The 13,432-nt window shown below is 45.3% G+C and overlaps 1 protein-coding gene across 1 annotated transcript in view; it reads left to right on the forward strand.

Annotated features, from left to right (window-relative positions):
* The window catches only part of ERO1B (endoplasmic reticulum oxidoreductase 1 beta), an 81,942-nt gene extending 72,142 nt beyond the window's left edge, over window positions 1-9,800 (forward strand). The window contains exons 14-16 of the mRNA XM_074988647.1: window positions 1,118-1,204; window positions 3,057-3,190; window positions 9,403-9,800. Of these exons, the coding sequence (XP_074844748.1) occupies window positions 1,118-1,204; window positions 3,057-3,190; window positions 9,403-9,463 (282 nt within the window). The 3' untranslated portion in view covers window positions 9,464-9,800. The remainder of the gene's footprint in view (window positions 1-1,117; window positions 1,205-3,056; window positions 3,191-9,402) is intronic.
* Window positions 9,801-13,432: the final 3,632 nt, after the last annotated feature.

A 13,432-nucleotide genomic window follows, 5' to 3' on the forward strand; every position in this document is an offset into this window, starting at 1 on the left:
TATCCAGACTCTCATCCACTGTAATCCGCAGGTCTTTTTCTGTAGTACTGCTACTTAGCCAGTCACTCCCCAGCCTGTAGCAGTGCTTGGGATTCTTCCATCCCAAATGCAGGACTCCCCATGTCCTTTAGCGGAAAATATTGCTCAGTAATGATATTTGCCACACATGCAGTAGACCTCCCCTTACCTTCATACTGACCAGGATGATGTGTTTAGAGCCCCCTTACTGAATCCTTTTGTAACCTTTTTTCAGACTCTTGAACCTGAGGAGAGTATGGGCAGCTGTCCCCCTGGTATGTGTAGGCACACTGTCAGGGTGCAGATTCTCTGCTGGGACCATGCAATCCAACTGGCTTGCCCTTGAAACTATTGCTGATCCCTCTGACTCCCTCGTAGTTTATTGTGCGCTCTCGTATAATTCTAGCCACATGTTTTTCGTTTGTCATTAAGGGCTTGCGATACTGAAAGCAAACTCTCACAGACATTGAATAATTTCACAGCCTGGAAAGTTCTTTGGGCTTTAGCAGTTTTCTGGGGTGTTCAGGAGACTTCTACTCAGATCCTGGTTTCTCTTCAGTCATCTGATGTCCTGTTCTAGGTGATCAAGACTTTTTTCTGACATTGACTGGTCCCAGAGGCAAACACCTAACCCTTGCTACAAAAGTAGCCCCTCTTTTTTTTTTTTTTTTTTTTTTGCTCAAATTTTTCCTTTTCGTGCTTTATGAATTCTTCAAGTTTTTATGTCTATTACCAACACCAGGTTTCTTCTTTTTGCTACTGGGGATTTTCCACTTCCAGGTCCTTACAGAAAAGCTGGAGGAGCAAACTTCTCTTAGTATGAGCCAACTCGTTGTTCCTTCCTGATAGGCAACCATTAATATTCAATCACTTTCAGCTATACTTGATTAGGCAGAAACATGTGATAACGCCTCTTAGCAATTAAGGAATACCCCATCCATATAGAAACATTCTGTAATACAACTTCATAACATCAACCTGAATTCTATAGATGCTGCAAATAGTAAATTAGCAAGTTGGCTACTTTCTAAACTGCTTAAAGTACTAGACTTCTTTTAAAAGCTTGATTTAGTGTGAAACTTTGTGTGTTTATTATTAGGAAGAATTCAGGTTGCATTTCAAAAACATATCCCGCATAATGGATTGTGTTGGATGTGATAAATGCAGATTGTGGGGCAAACTGCAGGTATGTGTATTGCTTTCTTGTATATGTGTACCTTTTTGGGAAATTGGCCATTTTATCTAGAAACTTATTGGCTGTCACTGTTCAGTTGTCTGATATCTGTGCTATTGTTCAAATGTATACTAATGTTCAGAGTAAATTCTAGAAACTATTGATATTTGCCATAGTTATTTTACTGATTATAATACAAACGTGCACAAAGTTATGAAACACAATTCTCAGGAAACCGCAGAGGAAAAAATCTCATTAGTGATGTCTTTTATTACCATCTACAGACATGTGGGCATGCTTAATATGTAGTAAATGAACTTTGCAAAATCTCTCTTGCCAACAGGCAGTGGGAAGCTTTCCTGGGAAGTATAACAAATGCAGCACAGTTGCACCTCCCTAGTCTGGCATGGTTGGATCCAGATAGGTCCTGAGCAGGAGAATTTGCTGGACCAGGGATTCCGCCCCCAGGCAGCCCCACTCTCAAGTCTGCTGCAGCTCCAGTCTCCCTCCCCAGGACTCTACCTGTAGCCCAGGCTCCCCATCGCTGCCTTAAGGTTCCAGCAGGGACAGCCAGGAGACTCTGGCTCCATCCCCTGGCCCTGCAGGGGAGGCAGGGAGCTCTAGCTCCTGGTCCCTGCTGCCCAAGTGGCCTCCCTGGTTCCGGCTCACCCCAGTGCTGCCACGGGGCAGGCAGAGGCTTTGGTTCCCACCTCCAGTGTTCCTGCAGGACCGGCAGGGGCTCTGGCACCAGCCCCAACCAGGCTGCTGGCCGTGGCCAGGCTTGCGGACCCTCTCAGATCAATAGCCCCAACCTGGTACACACTTGTCCTAGAACATCAGTGATCCTGCTAAATTTTAGTAGACTCTCTAGGAAAACTGCAAGAGTTGGCAATGCATTGACAGTCTTTCTTTCTGCAAATCTAAACTTAAATTAAAAGTAAAATTTAAAGTTACTAACCCTGAGTGTTGGAACCAGTCTTAAAAATATGAATGGAGAATGACAAATACTGAGAGAGCAATTTCAGGCATTACACCACCAGGCATGTAGGAGCTTCACTCAGCCTCTTTCAGCTCAGCAACAAAATACATGGAAGAGCAAATGTAATGGCCTCTGCTGAATCCTTAGAACCCTCCTCACTGGACTTCTCTGTGCCTCCATTATTCTTTTGCTCCTCTCAAGAGGCCACCTGAAGCCAGGCTCACATCTCCCCTGTCCTGCAGTTCTCTTGCAGTTGTCCCCAGCCACTGCCTCCAGCTCAGGGGACAGCTACAAGAGGATGTGTCCCCAGGCTGCAGAAGTGAGTGGAGTAGAAGATAATGGGCACCTTTAGAACTCTTCAGAATCTTTAGTATTTGTGTACACAGAGGAAGGAGCTAAAGCAGAAACCACTCCCCCTTTTATTGAAGGGGATAAAGTAGTAACACTGACTTGAGCCAAAACTTCAGAAGAGGTTATTGAGGCAGCCATAAGCATGCCTAATTAGGGAAGAGGGGCTGAGGTGGCTTTAGCAGTGTTGAAAAGCTGTTTTGTGCTAGTGGATAACTTGAATTTGGAAGGAAGTGGCTACAGAAAGGTAAGAACTGAAATTTGATGGTGATGGGAAAAGAATTCATGGAATCTGAAGCTGAGAAGCATATGTAATAGAGAGGATGAACTTGCTGTGCAATTGGGGGAGTGCGTGCACATTGTTAGTTGTGTACTGGTAAGTATGGGAACATTTTCAGGCATTGAATGGGAAGGTAGAGTGTTTGGAAGCTGGACTTACACCCAAGCATGTACCTTCTCTTGACAGTTTTGCAAGTGTGAACTATACTGTTTTTTTGTTGTTATTGATTAAAAAAAATTGGAATTTTTTTTTTTTAGACTCAAGGTTTAGGAACAGCTCTAAAGATTTTATTCTCTGAAAAAGAGATTCAAAACCTTCCCGAGAATAGCCCATCAAAAGGTTTTCAACTCACACGTCAAGAAATAGTTGCTCTCATAAATGCATTTGGAAGGTAAGTTACCATCAAACAATAAAAGATATCTAACAGCAGGCTGTAGATTTTATGGTCAATTCTAGTTCTGGGATTCCTAACCTATGGGTTGTGATTAGGTTTTCTGAGGGTCATCTGCTCGGCTCTTAAGGAGCCATGTGCAGCTCTTGAGCTGCCCCTTGACTTTTGATTGGCTCTCAGTCCCTGCCCTATGGTCTCAGATGGAATTCAATTTCCTTGGTTTAACAGCTGGCAGGAGGGATCCCGCCTTGAAACCAGGTAAACCTGAGTCTCATTTTAAGTCTGCAGGGGAGGACACTGCCTGGCTGCAGGTGGGGGAAAAGAGTGATGGGGCTGGGGGCAGCTGGGCAGAGCCCAATGAAGGAGCAGCTGGGGGCAGTAGGGCAGTAGAACTCACCTGTGAGGTAGGTGATTGGCCCAGGCTGGCTTAATTTTTAAGCCTGCTGGGGAGCAGGGGGGCTGAGAGCCAGTCAGGGCTCCCCAGCTTCAAGCCATGGGGGACAGCTGGGGATTCCCCCACCCAGCTGGGGTCCTGTGTCTGGCGCTGCTGGCTGGGGCTCCCAGCCCCAGCTGACTTAAAGCCGCAGGACAGCGGGGGATCCCCCCTCACATTCAGCCGGGGTCCTGTGGCTGGTTCTGCCACCCAGGGCTCTGCACTCCAGCTGGCAGCCCTGGCTGGGGGATCCCACATAGATTTTCCAAAAATCTAGCAACCCTAGTTGAGAGGGGATTAAGACTGTTGAGGGAGATGGGGGTGGGGGGGAAGCTGAGAGGGGTTTAGACTGGAGGGATGTCTTTCCCAGGGGAGGAAACCCCTCCACCACTGTTCCGAATTGCTTTGGGTCATCAAGCCTGCCTGAATTTTTTTCAAAATGGGTCTCTGTCTTGTAAAGGTCAGGAACCACTGTGCTAGGTAAAATCTGGGGCTGTTGGGGGTGGGAATACATATTTCTCAGCAGTGTTTTTTTTTTGTGCTGGTACTTGCTGGTACTAAGTACCAGCACCTCAGCAGCCCTAGCCATGTGATTGCTGCAGGAGAAGGAGCTGGCTGAATACTGGCACTTCTTCTTTTTACAAAAAGGCATTGCTTCTAAGATTAGCTTTTGGAGAGAGGAGGAGGAGAAGTAAATGTATACATATCACTAACACCTTATTGCTAACTGTTTGAGAAGTGACTATGGCAAGTCTCAGAATGTTCATATTTGAATAAAGATTGAAGAATCTAGTTATCAGAAATGAAGCTGAGAAATTTTTGCTTTGAATCTCTTCATTGTTTATGATGAGACTTCTGATATACTTTTTCTGTCTGAGCCAAGAATAGTATGATCATAGCTTTTATCTTAGTAGTGATGCACTTTGAGTCCTGAATGTGCACACGTGAAAAACGGTGGACCACTGCAGAACTGATACCTTCCATGCACTTCTGCACTGGAACTTGGCTGAGCAAATTTGGTTCTTCGTCAAGTGGTCCTTGTGGGTGCTTCACATAGGGTGCTGGGCTCATCCCATCACCACAGAACAGAGAACTTTCCAGAGCTATAGTCAGCCAGACTGCGTATGCATGGCTGCCGTCCCTCATTGGTTGTGCTCTTTTCATGACGTGCATGGTCCGACCCCCCCCAGTTTCTCTTTAACCACCTCCAATTGCAGACGAAACATCTCTCCTCTCCTCTCCTCATGGGGATCCTTTAGAGTGAGACTTATCTCAAGAGCCTTGGTGCATAGTTCTTGCTTCCTCTTGTTTGTGGGAGTGGAAAAAAAGAAAGATTCAAGTTATCAGTTAACTTTTAACTACGACCCATAACTTCATCTATAAGCTTTCATTTTTTATCCTTTTAAAAAAAATACGCACACACACATGAAGTGGTTTACTATTAGTTACTCGTTATGTTCTGGTATGACCAACAATATGCCCAGCTCTCTGGGGTTTAAGAAATGTGGCATGCCTCCTGGATCAGATGCCTCATGTGCCCCACAAATGTGCACATTGCTCAAAACTCACCGCAAGAGCCTGCCATGCCCAAGAGATGTGGCTCTGAATGCTGCTTTTCGATAAAGCCCTCCAGCCTTCTTCATCACAGGCCGTGGCTTCCCCTGAGCCTTATTCACATAAAAGGTGAGCGTCCTCAACCTTAGAGACCTTGCCAAAGAAAGTCTGGGTGTCTCCCACCAGATCCCTGCTGGCGCTCACTCAGAGTGGATCCAGAAGCTCAGGTAAGCCCCACAAAAAGGGTTCTGAGTCAGCTGCACCAAAACTGGCTTAACCACAAAAGCGGCAAGAAAATCTGCTGTGGCGTGGTCTCTGGAACCATCAACACCAAAGTCAGCATTGGCACCGGTGCACAAGGCACTGCTTGAGTTGCCTGTGCCGAGATGTTTGTTAACACTACAGACTGTGGTAGCAGCCTGAGACGCTGACTCGAGACCAGCACCCAAAGACAGTGCCAAGGGATAAGCTGCCAAAACATTTGGCATTGAAAGACTCAGCACCAAAAGAGTCAGTGCTGAGAGACTCAACACCAAAGGACCTGGCACCAATGGGACTGATGCTGAGGATGGCACCAAATGACACGCTATCAAGAACAGCACCGAGAGAGCCAACACCGAGACAGTCCACACCGGAAGAACTGGTGCCAAGAGTTGCTGCATCTCCTTGCAGAAAACTGCACAAGGCTTCTGCAAAAACTAAGCATTGTAGCCCTTCCTCATGTTCACTGTCCTTAATCTTCTCTATAGTGCCCTTGTTATCCCCACAAAGGCAATCATTTACACTACCTTGGAACATGTCATGTCATTTTTCTCCTCAAAAGCTACCCCTGCCATTTCTAAGCCCAGCGTGATCTGACACTCATTATTACCATCATTTTTCAGCTTCTCCTTCACCTAGACCTCTCTGTGGACACTCAGAATTCCCTCACTCACCCTACTAATCTTCAAGGGACCATAATAGAACATCACGATACCAACCATACCTGTCCCCTCTCAGATTGTATCATTATCGACAACATCATTGCTCCTATTGACCATATTATTCATCTTATTGGACTGAATCACCTTTTAAAGAAGACATGCTGCACTTCTATTTCTTCCCGGCATTCACCTATTCCTCCACTATCATCTTCCACCCACCGACATACTTGCCCTCAGCAATTATCTGAGCCAGAGGAGGGGCAGATATCTGCCCATGATGACCACCAGGCAGCTGTTTCTCCAATGGATCAGTCGTCCTGCATGCCAGATGAGGCCATCATACCAGGAGACATGTCCCCTCCTGAGGAAACTGAACAATTCAATGAGAGTTATTCAAGCATGTCGCCCTCAGACAAGAGGTTAAAATGGCTGAGGTGGAGCAAGAGACATCGCCTCAAAAATCTACGACCAGTTCAAAGCTTCAAAGTTGCCATATCTTTAGATGAAGCTATATAGGAGGCTGCCAAGGATATTTGGCAAATCCCAGCATCTGTACCACTTTCCAGCAAGTGCATGTATAAGTGGTACTCTGTTCTTCCTAAGGAGATGGAGATTTTATTTACTCATCCACAGCCTAACTCACTTGTGGTTGACATTGCTTGCCATAGATCAAAAGCAATGCAATTGTGGACACCGTTACCAGACCGACTCAAAGGGGATGGACCTTTTTGGCAGGAAAGTCTACTCTTCTGCCACCTTTTTATTAGATATTGCTAACTCTTCAGCCCATCTGTCTAATCACAATTTTGACAATTACTCCAAATTGGCACCCTTAATGAATTATGTGCTGGAGTCAAAATGATCTATTCTAAAGTCTGTTGTAAAGGAGGGATGTACATCGGCTACAGCAGCCATTCAGATCATGTTGGATATAACAGATACGGCTACACATGCCGCCGCCGCCGCTGCCACCACCACAGCTGTGGTTATGCGATATGCCTCCTGTTTACAGTCAGCTCCAAACCAAGGTGGAGGATTTTCCTTTCAGTAGTCTCAAACTGTTCACTGAAAGGATTGCTTCAATCCTGCATTCAAGTAAAGACTCTCACAAAACAGTACATACACTAGGTATGTACATGCCTCCCACCCGTTTGTGCTGATTCATTCCATACCACGGGCACTTTGACTACTAGTTCCAAATTCTTTCCATGAACAACAACGTGCATTTGACCAACCATGTTTGTGATGTCCACGTAAGCGTGGAAATAAAAACAATCACAGAAGCAACCTCACCAGTCTTCCAGGCAGAAGGTTTGACAGTTTTGTCAAGGACACCATACCAGCCCACCTCATCGTCTTGAACTGCCTTGCTACCCACAAATTTCGCTGTCATCTGAGGCCCTTTCTCCATGAATGGGCCTCTATCACCATCACCAAGTGGGTTCTAGAAATCATTCGGTCAGGCTACCCTATTCTTTCCTTTCCATCCTACCAACCACCCCACCGATCCCTTTTCTTTTCAAGGACCCATCGCATGAGGAGCACTTCCTGACTCCCTGTTTCGAAATGTAGGATCCCTGCTTCATCCTCGAATGCAGACCCTCCACCTCACGGCATGGCTCCTATTTGGCTACATGTGTCTGAACATGTTTGCTCCAACCAAGTTAGAGGTGTTTGATACAAAGCTGTGAGAAAACTACCCGAGTCACTTACCTATCCAAGTGGCATAAGTTCACTTCATGGTGCTCTTCACATGACCTGGAACCATAGTCTGCTCCTTTGCACTTAATTTTATACTATATTTTGCACTTCAAGGACTCAGACTTGGCACTGGTGTCACTCAGGGTGTACCTTGCAGCCATTACTTCCTTCATTCATCATACAGAAGGATTCTCAGTATTTGCACATCCTACCACTCAGATTTCTCAAAGGCCTGGCTAATTTGCACCCTGCTTGTCATCCAGCTCCTCCTCAGTGGGATTTGAACCTAGTTATTAATGCTTTTATGGCACCAACGTTTGGACCATTGGTACCTGTACCCTTACGAATCATAAAAATGAACGTGGTTTTTCTCCTTGCTCTTACCTCAGTGTGCAGTGTCAGTGAACTCTCGGCTCTTATGGCGGTACCCCCGACACAATTTTCAATAAAGAAGGAGTTATTCTAAGATTCCCATCCTACCTTCATCCCTAACGTGCTCAGACTGTCATCTAAATGAACCTATTGTTTTATCATATTACTCTAAACTGCATGCCTCTCCACGAGAAGCATCACTGCACACTCTGGTTGTCCGGAGGGTGTTGGCCTTTTATATTGACAGAACTAAATCTTTCCAAAAATCTGATAGACTTCTTGAGTCTCTCACTGATCGGTCCAAGGAGTGAGCTTTTATCAGCCCAATGAATAGCAAAATTAATAACCTCATGTATGGTACGGTGCTAGTCCTCCAAGGGAATACCACTACAAGTACCACTGAGAGCACAATCCACAAGGGCAGTAGCAGCATCAGTGGCCTTTCCTCAGTGTTCTGTTAGACAGCACTTGCAGGGTAGCCACTGGCCATCTCACAACATGTTCATGAAACATTATGCGCTAGAATAGCGATGGGACCAGGGGAGCCTCTCTTGCATCAGTGGTGCTAACATTCAGTGACAAACCACGACTCTTGCTGCCTTTCCATTATGAGAGGGTACTGTTACAGTCACATGTTGTGCAGCACCCACAGGGACTACTCAAAGAAGAAAGCAAAGTTACTCATCTTGGTGCAGTAACTGTCATTCTTCAAGATGTATTCCCCATGGGTGCGTCACAACCTGCCCTCCTCCCTACCCTGGAGTCTCTCTCTTTTATGTCTTTTGGCGTTCAGGGTGGTTTCAAGAAACTGGCAGGAACTGGAGGATGAACAGTGAGGGATGGCAGCCACTCATGCATGGTCCAGCTGGCTACAGCTCTGGAAAGTTCTCCATTCTGCAGTGTTGGGATGAGCCCAGTACCTGTTGTGCAGCACCCTTGGGAACACATCTTGAAGAATGACAGTTACTGTACCAAGGTGAATAACTTCACTTTATCTTTAAATAAAATAATGAAGTAAGGGAATTCTTTTGAAATCCATCTGACCTCTCACTTAGGGTTGAATGTGCCTTATAAATAGGGAAGATTTTTGGAGGGAAAGGAAGTTTTACTTTTAGTATTTTATATTTCTAGTTACAGCCCTTGAGCAAACAAATGGAAGGAAAATTTGCAATGTCTTAGCTATTTTCAACATTTACTAATACATTGGTGTTTTTTGTTTTGTTTTATAGGCTTTCCACAAGTATAAGAGAGCTGCAGAATTTTAAACTTTTATTACAGAATACTAGGTAATGATGGTTTTTCACAAAGTAGTGATGAACATTAAATGACTGCATCAAGCAAAAAAATCAATCTTACAGGACTTGTGCTGAAAACTGATTTTAAAAAATTAAAAATTCAGATATCAACTTGAATATTTATGTTTAAAATAGGACCGGTTATTAATTAGAAAAGAGATTTCTGACTGAAGCGTCTGGTTTTTAAACACGTAAATTATGCTGATTTCCTGTCTAAGATTGTGTCCAGCCACTGTTCTGTTCTATCACCATTTTATATAAATTTTCTTTATTTCACTGTTTGCCATTCAAGGAATACTGTTTAACATTAAATTACTATCTCAACATCTTAACTGTAATGTTGATATGAACAAACATGCACTGCTTCAAACACAAAGAACTGATCCTCCTTTTAAATATCAGACATCAAACTATTGTAAGGAAATACTACTTGATTCTAGCTTCATAAAAGAAAATTCATTTTTTTCCTTCAGTGTTCACTTGTTTTTATTTCCCTTGTTTGGAATAACTGTAAACATTGGAAACTTAATTAACAGAATCTTTATTTAGTGTTGGGAGGTCCTTGGCACCTCACTAATGCCAGCCGTTATTCACCATCCGTGGTTTTTAAACTTTCTTCATCCTTAAGTGTTCTCTCAGACATTATCATAACTTCTTCTTGCTGATGGAATAAGGATGAAAACGATTCCTCCAGAGCTACCAATGGGGGTTGTTAGTGAAGTGCTACTAGCATAAGGGTGTTTGTCAAAAATGCCTGCCAGCCACCCCTTCTTCCTCTCCTCTCCTAGAATCATGATGTCAGCCTTCAGGAATTGTTTGTCCTTCCATCTTGAGTCTGCGGAAATACATTAAGAATGGGTACGGCTTGGATTGGATTTTAATGGAATTATGTTTGTTGTAACTACTTGTTTGGATTGATTTTCTTAATGCATTTTAAAATCGCAAAACATGTTGACATTTAATATTTGCATACTTTTTTATCTGTGCAACCCCTAGTACTACCTTCATTTAAAAAGGTATTCAATGTATTTAATGAAATGGGTATATTATAGTGCATCTTACATACATTGATAGTTAAGTTGCTCAGTCAGGTTGCAAAAAATACTTCTGATCAGTAGCAAGCAACAGTGGTTTAAATTTAAAACAGAAGTAATAAACATAAATAGTATTTTTAACAGCTTGCTTAAGATGTAGCAAATGTAATACTCTGAGATTGAGTACAGTATGAATGTCAGTAAGGCTGGTGCAGTATGTGTGTCAATAGCATCTTTTAATTTTAAACTTACGACGACTTTCGTAGAACAAATAAAAAGTGCTCTTAAACCTTTTCATCCTACCAAATCTTACACTATCTTTTTCCTCATGGTTTATAGTATTGTAACTGTGACATCTTTACATGTTAAACTCTGTATCTACATCTACATGATACCATGCTTTTGAAAGGTGATTATTCAGAAGATGTCACCTGGAAGATCATCTTTTGAGAGAGAGAGAGAGAGAGAGAGAGTGTGTACGTGTGCGTGCACACAGAGAGAGAGAGAGAGAGTGTGTACGTGCGCGTGCACACAGAGAGAGTGTGTACGTGCGCGTGCACACAGAGAGAGTGTGTACGTGCGCGTGCACACAGAGAGAGTGTGTATGTGCGCGTGCACACAGAGAGAGAGAGAGAGAGAGAGAGAGAGAGAGAGAACTGTTTGTGGAAACCAGACTGCTCTTTTGAAAGAGCATCCAAACAGTCCTGGGTGCCCTTGGAAAGAACGGGCTGGGACATGCTGCAGGTTGGGGTGCATGACTGACAAGCCCTTCTGAGGCTGCAGCCAGTTGCTCCCTTAAAGGGCCTCTCCTCAGCACCCTCGCCCTGTGCATGTTGAGGCCTCCAGCACTGCCACAAGTCCCTGCAGAACTATAGTCATCTGGAAGCTGTCCACCCTGGACAGCTCTTGCTCTGTTAGGCACCAGTTCAGGGTGGCAAAGTGACTGCCAGGGCAGTCCTCATGGAGGTAAGGCATGCTCAGGGAAAACACCCACCGGGGAAGCAAGGAGGGGGCTCCCAGGAAAGGGGGACTGTCAGGCACTGAGGGGCTGGGAGGAGGTATGGGGGACTAGGGCCCTGTCCTGCCCTGCCCTGCCCTTACAAGTGCAACCACCCTCCATCCCATGCAGGTTGTCTGGGTGATTAAAACTATGCTCCTGCAGAGGGTTGTACACATGGAAGACGTGGACACGGCCATCACTGCCTTCATAGCACTCTGCTTCCTGAACTGCTGTGGCATCCTGGATGGGACCCATATCCCAATTCATGCTCTGGAATGCAGCATGGGCTGCTATATTAACAGAAAATGCTATCAGTCGTGATGCTTCAGGCCCTGGTGGACAGTACATGCCCACTTTATGGATGTATACGTGGATTGGGTGGACCGCATGAACAATGCCTGTGTTCAGAAACCAGCCGCTGCAGCGCATGGAGGTTGGCACCTTCATTGCCTAGTGGGAGCACCCACTTGGGGGTGCCCCCATGCCTCTATGCACGGTGGAGGATGCTGTGTACCCCCTCCAATCCTGACTTATGCAGCCCTATACCTGCCACTCCCACAAGAGATGTTCAACACCCAGCTCAACCATGCCTGGAACGCAGTCAAGCGGGTCTTTGCATACTCGAAGGGCTGGTTCCAGTGCCTCCTGGTGCATCTCAAGGTGGGACTGTGGAATGTCCCCCACGTGGCATTCGCCTGCTGTGTAGGATGAAAACTTCTGAGGCAGTTTATGGTTTTCTGTTAACAACTCTCTATTTGAATCCTGAAGTCTAGAGTAGGCCTATAGTTCAGAAACCCATTTGGCATGAGTGGAAGGTTACCCCTGTTTGCCCGCCCCCCATCTTACCCACACGACCCAGGGAAGGTCATCCCAGCTCAGACAGGGCCTTAGAGTTTGGAAGGAGGCATAGTTGCCCTAGCAACCACATTCCAGAAGAGGCCCTATATGTGAGAACAGAGTTATGGCTTTCTCTCATCCGCTATCCCAGGCTGGTACATAAAAACAAATGTGTAAGTGCTATATGTTAATGTCTTTTTGCTTTAATCTTCTAGATAATGTAGCCCCTTCCACTGCCTGGGTGAAGGTGCCATCACTCTTGTAGGCACATCATTAATTTCATTAGACACACAGTTGTCATTAGATGTCTGCTTTGCTTAAGTAAACTTGTTAAGGAAAACCACCTGTACTAGAAATAAGGTGTTCTGTAAGCTATGGGCGGAGACACTATGTAACCTTTTTAGATTATTGCTTCATTGTGCTAATTTAGTCTTGCTGCTCGATCTTACCTGGGCTTGGAAAACACCCATAGTGTTGCTTCCCCTGGCCATCAGCATCCTCTATTATCAATTGTAACCTATTGTCTGGCAGTTTTCACTGAGCCTTATAAGTGCAGTGACACTCCACCACCGCTGTGTGTACTAAGCCCTCCTGTGTGCTTCATACATGGGGGCCAGAGTTTGTTCCAACACACTGAGCCCTCCACAATATTGTGGAGAGAAAGGGAGAGGTGGCCATGTCGAGCCCTGGAATTGGAACAGCCAGCCACTGCTCCTAGTTGCCAGGCCCTGGGAGGCTCTCCAAGAGTATTTTGCTCATGAGCCCCACTGGCCACCCTCTGAAGGCTTCCCTGTCACTACCCATCTCCTTCCCCACACAGCCAACCCCCACCATTCACACAGGGATGGGGAACAAATTAACTTCTATCTGAAAAAGAACAGAAGGATTTATGTAGAACATGCTAACAGCTATTCATAGTGCGGACCGGGAGCTTACTGTATTCATTGGGGCAGTGAGCCTGGGATGGGGCAGTGGGAGGGCCTCAGTGGGGTCAGACTGGGATGGGGGGGCAGGGCAGAGCCAGGCCAGGAGCTCCCAGAGGGTGGCTGTCAAATCCTTCAGGGTTCCTATCAGTTCCCCAAAGGTCATCTGT

Source organism: Carettochelys insculpta, chromosome 3 (assembly GCF_033958435.1).
Source record: "Carettochelys insculpta isolate YL-2023 chromosome 3, ASM3395843v1, whole genome shotgun sequence".
In the NCBI taxonomy this organism is placed as follows: Eukaryota; Metazoa; Chordata; order Testudines; family Carettochelyidae; genus Carettochelys; species Carettochelys insculpta.